General features: G+C 39.8%; 1 protein-coding gene across 4 annotated transcripts in view; it reads left to right on the top strand.

Annotated features, from left to right (window-relative positions):
* The window catches only part of FAM78B (family with sequence similarity 78 member B), a 323,508-nt gene that overhangs the window by 182,608 nt on the left and 128,224 nt on the right, over positions 1-12,676 (top strand). For 3 of the 4 annotated variants that reach the window (XM_064370732.1, XM_064370734.1, XM_064370733.1), the window contains one exon: positions 3,488-3,594. In XM_064370732.1, coding sequence (XP_064226802.1) covers positions 3,488-3,594 — 107 coding nt within the window. Of the gene's footprint in view, positions 1-3,487; positions 3,595-12,676 lie in introns of those variants that run through there. The other variant, XM_064370735.1, reaches the window with a different exon arrangement.

Genomic DNA, 12,676 nt, shown 5'->3' with positions numbered 1-12,676 from the left:
TTCTCTATGACTTCAAAAAATATTATAGGGCAGAGGTGAGGTCTTGCATTGCTAGAGATCTCCCCTGTCTTTCCCATATTTTCAGCGCTGAAAATACAGTAAATGTATTCAGGAAGTGGTTCTTTGTTTTAACTAGAAAAATACTGCTTCATTGAATTAATGCTGGTTAGCTTTTTGCATGACTCTGAGGTCTGATAGTTATAAAAGCATAGCCAGCTGAATTCACTGTAAATTATTCGCTCATTCAATCAGTCTTACACAATTTTTCAAGGACACAAAGCCAGATTCTACAGTGAGACAGAGAACATAAAGATGAAAAGTTACAGTCACTAATCTCAATGGCTGTACATGCAAGCTAATCATTACAGCAGCAGCTACAACAACAAATAATAGCATACATTTCTGAGCACTTACTGTAGGTCAGTTACCCTGCCAAGTGCTTTTCCTGTATTGACTGTCTTAATTCTTACCATAACCACTGAGGTAGGTATTATTATTAATGTCATTTTACAGATGAGTAAACTGAGGATCAAAGTGGAGTGGCTTGCCCAAATTCACATGGTCAGTTAGAGGTGGAGCTGGGAGCCAAGCTCAGACAGTCTGACTCTACACTCATATTCTTCATTCCACACCAGGAATACCCTAGTCATGGCATGGGTCAAGTTCAGTGGTCACACAAGAAAAGGAGCAGCAAAATATCCATGAAGGAGTTAGCTAAGCATCACAGGAGATGGAAAGTTGGAGCTGAGACTTAATGGATTGATAACATTTTTTCCAGGAAAACTGGCGTGGAAAAAGGATTTCAAGCAAAGGAAACAGCATGCCTGAAGCACAAACTAGGAGGAAGCCTAGTATGTTTGGAGACATACAGCTAGATTGGGGTGGCTTGGGCTTTGAGCGAGGGTGGGAGGAGTGGGAGCCAAGACCAGTGAGGAAGACAGGACATGAATCCATGTCTTCATTATATAAGATGTCTATGTTATCATTTTCAGATATGAAACAAATCTGTAATTTAATTTTGGCCAGTAGTTAATAGCTCTCACTTAGTAACAGTATGAACTTGACTTCAGTTTGCTGGGATCTAGTTTCCTTGATGAACTGGCTGATTTTACTGCTACTATTCTCTCACATAAAGACTTTAATATCATGCTTGTTTTGCTCTTGTTTTCAGTCCTGATGAAAATGTTAAGTGATAAAAATTATGTATAGAATCTAGGCTAATCAATTTAGATTCATGAATTTGAATGCACCAAAATATATTCTAACTCAACATAATCACAAATGTGTATAAATATAATCAATTTTAAAAGACTGAAGGAAAATACATCAATAGTTTAAGAATTGCCTTTAAATACTAGACAATTTTCTATATATTCAAACTTTTCCATAATAAGCATGTGTCAACTTTAAGAATACAGAAAAAATTCTAGAATGGAGACCAGACTTTAAGTCAAAGTAGTGAATGCACACAGTTCAAAAGTCATGTTTTACCAAAGAACAATAGCTTGCCTTCACTCCCACCTTCAGTCTTACCTTCGCAAAGTCACCCCACTAACTCAACGTGTTTATTCTATAGTCACATAGAACTACGGTAGTTCTTTTGTGGTTCTGTGGTATATACGTGTTTCTATAAGATTTAACTCATTTATATCACCTCCCACCTTTCTGCCCCATCTTCCCAATACAGTTATAACACTGTATTTAGTTCCTGTATTGTTTGCTTACTTTTGAAAGTTTAAGTAATGAACATACACTATCTTTTCTTATTCTGCCAAACATAGATAGTTTCTCTTAACACTCCAGTGGGTACAAAGAGAACACTGGTGCTCCTAGCCTTGCGCTAAGCTCTTCTCCCTCCCATCTTCAAAACTGCAGTCTTAGAGCATTCAAGATGATAACGTTTACATTTGGTTTTGTAATTATAATTCCATCATTCATACTTTGTCCAACAGTTCATTCTAAAATATGAAAACTAATAATAGCGTTTACAATACTGTGACTATGTAAATGTTAATTCATGGAGCAGCCAAGTAATATTCTATGAGTATAATTCCTTTCCTACACATTTTTATTTCTCCCGATTCCAACACTATTTTTTAACTTTCTATTATATCAAGTATTCTAGAAAGTCTCCCTTTTCTCCAGAGACGTCTGTCCCCAGGCTCTCTGTCCCTCTGCTTTGACCTGGATGTTTTGTCCTGTGCATGTCATAGAAAGAGTGTGAGTGATTCCCCATTACATTCTTAGTGAGGATTTTCCTGAACAGCTTCCCTAAAATTCCATCACCCTCCCAGATACTACCTAGTTTCTCTTCTGCTTTGTCTCCCTAGCACCTATCACCATGTAGCATATAGATACTTCGTGTACTTACTTTGTTTCTTGTCTGTTTTCCTAAATCTGAGCTCCATAAAAGTGGGAAGTTTTGTCTGTTTTACTTTCTGCCTTATCCTCCGTGCTTAGAACAGTGCCTCATACACAGTAGACACTGAATGGAAGAATCAAAGCTACTCAATCTCCTTTGCTAGATACTTCCGGGAATGGGCAGCCATAGTCCACTCTGGGCCAATGGGATGTGAGAAGAGACTTTCTGGGAGGGAGAAGTCAGTACTCTCCCACTAAGTACAAACAAAAAACATTGCTTAGGTTGCTTCTGGCAGTCATCTTTTTTTGTTATTATTATACTTTAAGTTCTGGGGTACATGTGCAGGTCATGCAGGATTGTTACATAGGTATACACACGCCATGGTGGTCTGCTGCATCCATCCCTCCATCACCTGTATTAGGTATTTCTCCTAATGTTATCCCTCCCAATCCCCTACCCCTTGCTATTCCTCCCCTAGACCCGCTCACCCCCTAACAGGCCCCAGTGGGTGATGTTCCCCTCCCTGTGTCCATGTGTTCTCATTATTCAACACCCACTTACGAGTGAGAACATGAGGTGTTTGGTTTCCTGTTCTTGTGTCAGTTTGCTGAGAATGATGGTTTCCAGCTTCATCCACATACCTGCAAAGGACATCAACTCATCTGTTTTTATGGCTGCATAGTACTCCATGGTGTATATGTGGCTTCTGGCAGTCATCTTATGACCAAGAGGAAAAGCAGCCTTTGGAGAAGCCAATGCCAGGGATGGCAGAAGAGAAAGACAGTAAAAGCCTGGATCTTTGTTGATCTTTGAACCATTAAATCAACCTAAAAGCCCTCCCTGCCTTTTTGTTGTTGTTTTCATTCCAATTTGAGTTGGAGTTTCTATTACTTTCAGTCAAAGAAGCTTACCTGTTACCTGAGTTCCACTGAGCCCCTGTCATCTCAGGTGGCCCCTCCATTGATTTTCCAAGCCTGAGTCACGCTGTCAGGGACCCCGTGTGTTTCCCCTTTGATTGACTCTCTACTTTTACTAGAACACATGCTGGGTAACTTCCTAAGACACCTCTAATAAAAATAATGTTTCTGAGTCATTGAATGCCTTTTTTTTTTTTTTTTTTGACAGAGTTTCTCTCTTGTTGCCAGGCTGGAGTGCAATGGCACGCCGCAAACTTTGCCTCCTGGGTTCAAGGAATTCTTCTGCCTCAGCCTCCCTAGTAGCTGGGATTACAGGTATGTGCCTCTATGGTGTTTCTCCATGTTAGTCAGGCTGGTCTCAAACTCCCAACCTCAGGTGATCTGCCTGCCTCAGCCTCCCAAAATGCTGGGATTACAGGCGTTAGCCACCTCGCCCAGCCTGAATGCCTTTAAATATTTTAATTTCTCCCTTATACTTCATTGATGAGTTGGGTAGGCATGGGATTCTAGGTTGAAAAATCATTGTGTCTTGGAATTTTGAAAGCATCACTCATATTGCCTTTTACCATCCACTGTTACTGATGCTATATTTGGGTGATCTAGCTTTATTCCAGGAAATAGGATAGACAGATTTAGCAAATAAAAATACAGAACATCTGATTAAAATCACCTTTCAGATAAACAATGATATATTGGGGACATGCTTATTCTAAAAAAAATATATATATATATATTCATTGTTTATATGAACTTCAAATTAAACTAGCATCCTGTATTTTATCTGTGAACTCTACAGGGAAAGTTTTTCATATATTCTCTTTATCCTTGATGTTCTGAAATTTCACAGTATTTCTAGTTGTGAGGGTTTTTATTTTTTATTTTTAAAAAGCTCATTATATTAGGGCTAAATGAGCCCCATGAAAGAGGTATAGTTCTTGTTGACATGTTTAATGAGTGGGTCACCACAGCCTACAGGCTCCAGCCCTCTGTCAGCTTGGGTTTGAGAAACCAGAGCAAGAAAAAATATATATAAATGGTTTCATCAACTTCAGAATTAGAAAATCTTTAGAGAAAATCACTTTCAGAGCAGAGGCATGGGGAGATTGTAGTCTACCGCCTATAGGGCCCTGTAGTCTAGTGGAATTACCTGGTTTCAAACCAGGCCACCCAACTGGCATTTCACACAAGCATCAGTGAACAACTTCAGAAAAGGGCCAGGAGTTCAGGCTAAAGAGCCTTGCTTTGTAAGAGTGAATATTCTGGACGCATCCCAAATTTGCCATGTAATTGCCCTGCTGTGGACCTAGCAGACAGATATACTATCTCCAAAGAAAAAAGACAATCTGTTTGTAAGATGCATATTTCCTGGGCTTATCTTTGAGTGAACTAGCTAGAAAGTAAGTGATAAGGCCGAGAGATAAGAAATAATCATTTTGGAAAGTAGTGGTAAAATCAGGCAAGGTGAAAATAGGTCAAAGAAATTAGGACGAGAGCTGCAGAGTCAGGGGAGAGGAAATTTTTTTACATGACTTCAGAATCCTTGACTAGACATGACCTTAGACATAATCTAATCCAGCCCTTCATTTCACTAATGACAGTACCGAGGTTAAGAGCGTGGAAGGGGCCTCCCCAGAGTCATGGAGCCAGTTCCCTGATTCCCAGTCCAGTGTTTGTTCCACTCTGTTGCTGCTGTTGCTTGCAACCTATTGCACGACAGTCCTATTTAATCATCTTGACAGCTTCTGAGAATGATAAACCTTCTCTGATATGACTCACTCAGGGTAGCAGCTTCACCAAATGTCCCATTAAAAGGCAAATTACTCCAGGTGGGGATTTCAGGGAGCTTGGAAAAGATACCCCTAACCAAAAGTATTGCCCATACTCACCTACCTATGTGCCTAAAATTATAATTTGAAAATGTCTGTTGAAATGCAAATGACTACTTTTTACATTTTGCTTCGATCTTTGTAGAGGCTTCTTAACAAAGAAGGGTTTGACGGTATGTGACACAGGACAAATGCATTTTGATTGGACAGAGGTAGAATGATTAGATGTATTAGGATCCACCAGGTACAAACGGCAGCAGGTGCCTACTTCACCATCACTATTTCATATAAGAACAAAGCAACAGATTGCTTTGTGCTCTAATCATTTGCTTGTCATCAGACTTCACTCTTGGTGTCTGATGTCACAGTAAGATATTTTAGTAGACCTAGTTTCCTTGATTACTTGAATAATTCACATTTTGTATCTGAATATAAGATGTTTTCATCAGAATAAAATTCCTTTAAATGGCAATTTTGATTTCAGCATCAAGAATTGCTATGTCTGGAGTCAAACTTGAAAATGTTATTTATCCTCCACGAAGGTCATTTGCCTTCTTTTCTGTGTCTGAAGGTTAAGGAAGAGGAACTTTGAAAGGCGTCCATTCGTTTTGCCAATGAAGAGATGATTTTAACCAGATTAGGTGTAACAAAGTAATAGAGGCCAAAGTAGACTGCTATACTTCTTGTTCTTGAACTCCTGACCTCAGGTGATCCACCCACCTGGGCCTTCCAAAGTGCTAGGATTACAGGCGTGAGCCACCGTGCCCGGCCTATACTTCTTGTTAAGAAGTGAACATGGGTGAAAAAGTGATGAGATCGATGCAGACAACTTTTTTTTTTAATTGCATTTTAGGTTTTGGGGTACATGTGAAGAACATGCAAGACTGTTGCATAGGTACACACGTGGCAGTGTGATTTGCTGCCTTCCTCCCCTTCACCTATATCTGGCATTTCTCCCCATGCTATCTCTCCCCAACCCCCCACCACCCCCGTCCCTCCCCTATTTCCCCCCAACAGACCTTTTAGGAAGCTTGACTATGACCAAAAAGAGAAAATGTTTTATTGAAATGTTTGGCTGAGTATTGGTTGGCTGGGTGATTGGCTGGTTGGTTGGTTGGTTGGTTGATTGGTTTTTAAAGGTAGGAGAGACTTGAGCATTTATTTTAGCTTGGGGGAATGAATCAGGACCTCCGCTCCCTCATCTGCGTATTGCAGACATGCTAACCACCATAAACAAAGAGTCTGTCCAAGGTTATCTGGCCAACTGGCCAAAGTACCAGAATTGAAATTCAGGTCTTTCGACTCTCTGTTGCTTGGGTCCATGATGTCTCTCCATTTTGCAAATATTCTTGGTTTTCAGTGGCTCATAAGAGGATACAGGAGGTCATTTCTATACAAACACATTTGCGAAGAGTTGTAAAGTCTTCTCGGACGTGGCAGGAATAAGGAAAGCAAACACTTTCTGTGTGCTAGACACTAGGGTAACCACTTTACTGGTAATAAGGTAGTCAAACCTCACAGCACTGTATGAAGTAGGTAAAGTTATCATTCTTTCACAGATAAAGAAACTGAGGCTCAAAGAAATTCAGTGACTTGCCCACAATCACACTGTTAGTAAGAGCCAAAACAGAGTCTTAACCACTAGATTATACTATCTCAGGGGAATGCAGAGTAATACTGATTTAGTATCACTAATTAATATCTTAAATTGTCATCAGTCATTTCTTTCTAGGCACAGTCATATTTATTTTCCTATTTTGTATAATTTTACTTTCTGAGCAACCCCGTGAAACAAATAAGGCAGAGAACACTAAGGAAATTAAAGCCCATTCTCTCTCTCTCTCACACACACATACACACACACACACACACACACACACACACACACACATTAGGGAAAGCAGTAACGGAGCCTAGGCCATCTCAGTGGCCAAATTTTCTACAGAGCTACCAGGAGCCTTAAGGGGAGAGATCCAATCCTCTGCTGTCTTTCGCAAGTAGCAACTGGTGTCCAGGGTTGAGAAAATAAACCCATTCAATCAAAATGCCAGAACATAAGTCCTCAAGCTACTGTATCAGAGTTCCAAGTGAGAAGATTCATAAGTAACAATCAAGCAAACTATTTCCAAGTGGAATGAACTCTTTAAAAAAAAAAATCAGAAACAAGTTTTGAACACTACTAGACTTCTTTACTTTTCAAAATGACCTATAGTCTCTGAAATTGTAGGGCTGTTTTGCAAAAAGTAAACACAAGTGGGTCCCACAGACTCTTTTTGTTTTGTTTTGCTTGAGACAGGGTCTCACTCTCTTGCCCAGGCTGGAGTGCAGTGGCATGATCTTGGCTTAGGGTAACCTCCAACTCCCGGGCTCAAATAATGCTCCCACCTCAGCCTCCCAGTAACTGGGACTACAAGCGAATAACACCATGCCCAGCTAATTTTTGTATTGTTTATAGAGATGGGATTTCACCATATTGCCCAGGCTTGTCTCAAACTCCTGGGCTCAAGCAACCCGCCTCAGCCTCCCAAAGTACTGTGCTCAGCCCACAGACACAATCTTTTTTTTTTTTTTTTTTTTTTAACTTTACATTCTGGGACACATGTGCAGAACATGCAGATTTGTTACATAGGTATACATGAGCCATGGTGGTTTGCTGCATCCATGAACCTGCCATCTAGGTTTTAAGGCCTGCATGCATCAGGCATTTTTCCTGCTCTCCCTCCCCTTGCCCCCAACCAATGACAGGCCCCCAACCAATGACAGTGTGATGTTCCCCTCCCTGTGTCCATGTGTTCTCATGGTTTAACTCCCAGCTATGAGTGAGAACATGTGGTGTTTGATTTTCTGTTCCTGCCACACACACTCTTAATACATTAACAGACCATTTTTTAAAAAGCAGTATCTGTCAGTTAAGAAAAGAAATCACTAGTTTGAAAGTTCAGCACAGGTATGATTTGTTCATAATTTTGTGGCAAGGCCTGTGCCTTACACTTTTGTATCCCTAACACCTAGCATGACGTCTGGCACGTAGTAAGTACCTAATAAATTTTCTGTAATGATTGATGAACACTATCCAGGATATAATGATGGCCCTGTCTACCACCTGTGCTCTAATTCTCAAAACTAATGATAATAAAATCTACTCAGTTGGATAGAAGGAAAATTGAGATGACACCAAAACAACTCCGGCCTGAATGTCTCAGGGAATTGCCTCAATTTTTAACTTTTTAAATGTTTAACATTTGTAGCATTCTGATTTTAAGGAGCAATTCTCTTGTTGCTGAGTAAGTTTCTAAACCAATCTATAAAATCCTTTGATTCTAACACAGAAGAATAATAGAGTCCAATAACATTATAAAACCATATTCTCATCATGACAACCTTTATTTGGAATTCCAATATCAGACGGCATTAAAACCCCCTTTCCTAGAGTCCCAGGTTCAGGTTCAGGAACTTCTTTTTAACCCTCTTTCCATTCTGCCTCCCCTTCCACTGTGTGTCCCCACCCACCCTGCTCTGCATCTAAATGAAACTTGCTTCTTCTCTTGCTTTCTGAATCTCAATGAGTGGCATCAGTATCTACCCAGTTATTCAAGTTTGATGCTCTGGAATCATCCACCCTGAATATGTCCCCACACTCCCACAACACACATCCACGTCTACACACACGTGCCTAAGAGGCTATCGGGTACCATGATTCTACCTCCACTATCACTGTAGTTCAAGACATCATCTTTCTGGACTATTACAAAATGTGTCTGGGTTCCAGAGAGAAGAAGCTTTAAGTTTAAGATGATAGTGAGCCTTGTCCCTTCTATGCATCTAAAATTTACCTGAAATCATAAGTTTCATAAGGAAGCACAGCTATGTTCAGGACCTTGGAGAGAACCAAAGAAAGAAGATTTTGAGGAGCAGAAAGCAGGCAAGTGCTGTGCCAAGATGAGGGTTGTGAACAGTGCCAAATACTGTAGAGAAGTCAGGCTAGGAAGTCCAGCCACACAAGTTTTCTTTTTGATCTTTGAACACATCAAACCCATCTCTGCCTCGAGGCTTTGGCCCCAGGTCTGTTCCCTGACTGGAACCCTCTGCCCTCATACCTTTGCATTGCTGTCCACGTCACACTATTCAGGTTCCCACCCTAATAACTCTGCAGAAAAGCCTTCCCTTAATCATGTTATCACACTTCCCCATTTTATTTTCTTCATGACAGCGATCACTAGTTGAACCATCTTATTCATTTCTTTACTCGACTGCAGTCTTCCCAGCTACCTCAGTAGGTGTAAGCTTTATGAGAGAATAGGCTGTGTCTCTGTGATTCCCTGTGATATTGTTAGTGTTTAAAACTGTATCTGACACCCAGAAGCTACTCATTCAGTAGCTGACAAATAAGCAAATGAAATAAACAAGCAATGAGAACAGAAAATTTAATTTGAAGATGAAGAGACTTTTGAGGACCTTGAACTGAACAGTTTGAGCTGATACCAGACACTTATTTTTGGGTTGAGTAAATATTTTGGAGTTTGAAGAAACACATGTATAGATGTGTTAGCATGATCCATAAAAGAATGGGCATCTGACACACTCATCAGATGGTACTGCCAATACTATATATATGTGTGTGTGTGTGTATACGTATATATATACACATATATACACACACATATCTATACATATATACACGTGTGTGTATATATACATAGAGAGAGAGAGACAGAGAGAGAGAGAGACAGGGTCTCACTCTTGCCCAGGTTGGAGTGCAGTGGCAAGATTACCACTCACTGTAACTTCTGCCTCCCAGGTTCAAGCGATCCTCCCACCTCAGCCTCCTAAGTAGCTGGGACTACAGGTGTGCACCAACACACCCAGTTAATTTTTGTATATATTTTTGTAGAGATGAGGTTTCGCCATGTTACCTAGGCTAGTCTTGAACTCCTGAACTCAAGTGATTCACCTACCTCAGCCTCCCAAAGTGTTGGGATTATAGGTGTAAGCCACTGCATCCAGGCTTTTATTTTAATTTCTAGAATAAGTAATACATCTCTAACTAATAAAAAGTAGGCAAAGGCAATCCTTTTGGATCATCTCAAAAGCAGCTACTGTTTTCCCATTTAGTCTAGTAAGGGATTTTGATTTTCTCATGACATCAAGTGGAGGCTAACCAAGCAAATAATTGGGTGATTGTTTGACCACATCACAGAGGTCAGTGAGTAAGAGCCACTGCACCCAAGGCTCTCACTTACAGAATTCTTAGGAAATGAGAAAATCCCATGGCTGAGGAGTCTGGATACCATTAGCTCTGACATGAGGAAGGCATGCACCAGGGTGGTGGGGCAAACTGCCCAGGAATTGAGTCTAGTAAACATGTTTAGTTTGGCCCACACAATGGTTTTACATTTTTTAGTTGATCACCAACATTTTAAACATCTGGAGATTTTGCACAAAAATAAAGATTTCCAGTATCTCTTGAAAATTCAGAAGTTCTAGAAACACTGGGTCTTGAATTTCCACATGATGACAATCACCTGACATAGCAACTGTCCACTTTAAACAGGATTCGTGGTCTCAAGGCTGCCATAGTCTCCCTTACTCTACCTGTTAACACCCAGCCTGCTTCCCTGATTCACACTGATTGCATGCCCCGGGAACACATTTGAATTTGAGATCCCTTATTATGAAATATAATGATCAGATGATTCTAAGAACTGGGGACGTGGGAATGATTAGAAAGAGAAAACATCCATGAATCACCATGTCCATTTTCCCAAAGAAGCAACAAATCTGTGGTACATTGCAACAGGCATGAAACTTGTAATTATATGTATTATAAAGGTATTTATGAGCATATTATACAATATTTCACACATTTCTAGGGAAAATTTGTGTTTGGTTTATGTGTGCATACATGCTTATATGTATGCATATAGTAGGTGCTCAATAAGTACTTACTGAATAAATTACTATGAGGTGCAAGGCTGTTCACCAAAATTCTAAACCCTAAAAACATTATGACCTACTGCTACACAATTTACAGCTTCTGAATTACCATATTTCTTTTTTCTGTTATTTTCTCCCAGTTTTAGAGAAGAGGCTTAATTAAAGTTCATTAATAATTGTAAATAAAAGCTGATTAATCAGTCATCAGTGGGTGTGTTTACATCAGTGTGACAAGGTTTCAGAGTGCATTCATTATATTAGTGAAGTCAGGACTTCTGGGTTCTGGTCCTGGATCTACCCTTAGTGACAGTGATTCTGTGAGCAAGTTCCTTGGTTCCCTGGTCCAAAGTGTGCTCATCTGTAAAATCATATGATATGCAGGGCTCCTTTCTGCTTTATGGTCCCTGTTTTTGTGAAAAACAAAGACACATGAGCCATAAGTTGACTGGAAACTCAAAGCCATTAGAGTCTAGCACGGAAAAACCAAGAAGAGAATTTTTTTCTCCAATAATTAAGGCAAGAAGGTTTGCAAATGCCTGGACAGCAATTCATGGAGGGCTAAGGGTGGAGCGTGAACTCATTAGCAGGATGTGGAGTAATACTCAGAGAGGAAGAGAGAGTGATGGGGAGGGAGTTCAACTGAAGACAGAATTATGAAGAGAATGTAAAATAGTGCTGCTAATTAGGTCATTTACAAACTGAACAACTGAATGTAATTCTTGCTGAAGTAATAAGAAAACAGCCAGGGGATGCATAATAGCGACAAGAATATATGCTAATAGACAAAAACAGAATCCCCAAGTAACTTAGGACAACAAACCCCACGTGAGCTAATAGAAGTCAGACGGAAAACAGTACCTGAATTTTAACCCAATTTCACTCAAGTGCACAGATTTTAACATTATATAAAAGAAGCACATAGTAAGTACTCAGAAAATATTTGTTGAATTAAATTGCATTTTTAAAACTTCAGGTATACTTCACTATTTAAAAAGTCTAACCTGAAGAAAATGCAAAATATGATACATCTCAGAGTAATTATTTCTTTTATGAAAGGATTCACTGCAAGTATATTTTGAACACAAATATTTTGCCTTTAAAATATAAAATTAAAATAGTTCTATTTACAAAGATTTTTCACCAGCAAACATACAAACAAGATGGAATTCAGAATCCATGCTTTATTTAGCTTTGCATCTATTTGGCCTAACAAAATATCAGGCACAGATGGACATCAAGCACCGATGATTAGTTAAATAACTTTCAGTGAGTGAATATATATGTTCTGGGTTATCTATTGCTGTAAAGAAAACCACCCCAATCTAATGGCTTAAAAATGACATTCCTGTTCTTATCTCTCATGGTTCCACAGATTGGCTAGGCTCCATGGGAAGTTCTTCTGTAGTCTGACTTGGATTCTCACGTGTACTTTCCAGGTGATGGAACTCAGATAGCATGGAGCTGTAGAAGCTCACCTGAGATGCTGGCATGACTTGGCCTCTCTCCCTCTTTGTGTCTTCTCAGGCCTCTCCCTCTCCATGTGGACTCTCTGTGTGGTCTTTCCCGCAGGGTAGACAGACTTCTTACATTCTTAGGAATCCCAGAAGTACAGAAACAAGGACTGTCAGGGCTTCTTA

This window comes from Aotus nancymaae, unplaced genomic scaffold (assembly GCF_030222135.1).
Source record: "Aotus nancymaae isolate 86718 unplaced genomic scaffold, 86718_ANA_hifiasm-v0.15.2.pri h1tg000108l, whole genome shotgun sequence".
In the NCBI taxonomy this organism is placed as follows: Eukaryota; Metazoa; Chordata; class Mammalia; order Primates; family Aotidae; genus Aotus; species Aotus nancymaae.
Note: the sequence above shows the minus strand (reverse complement) of the source record. Positions and strands in the feature narration are given on the sequence as shown.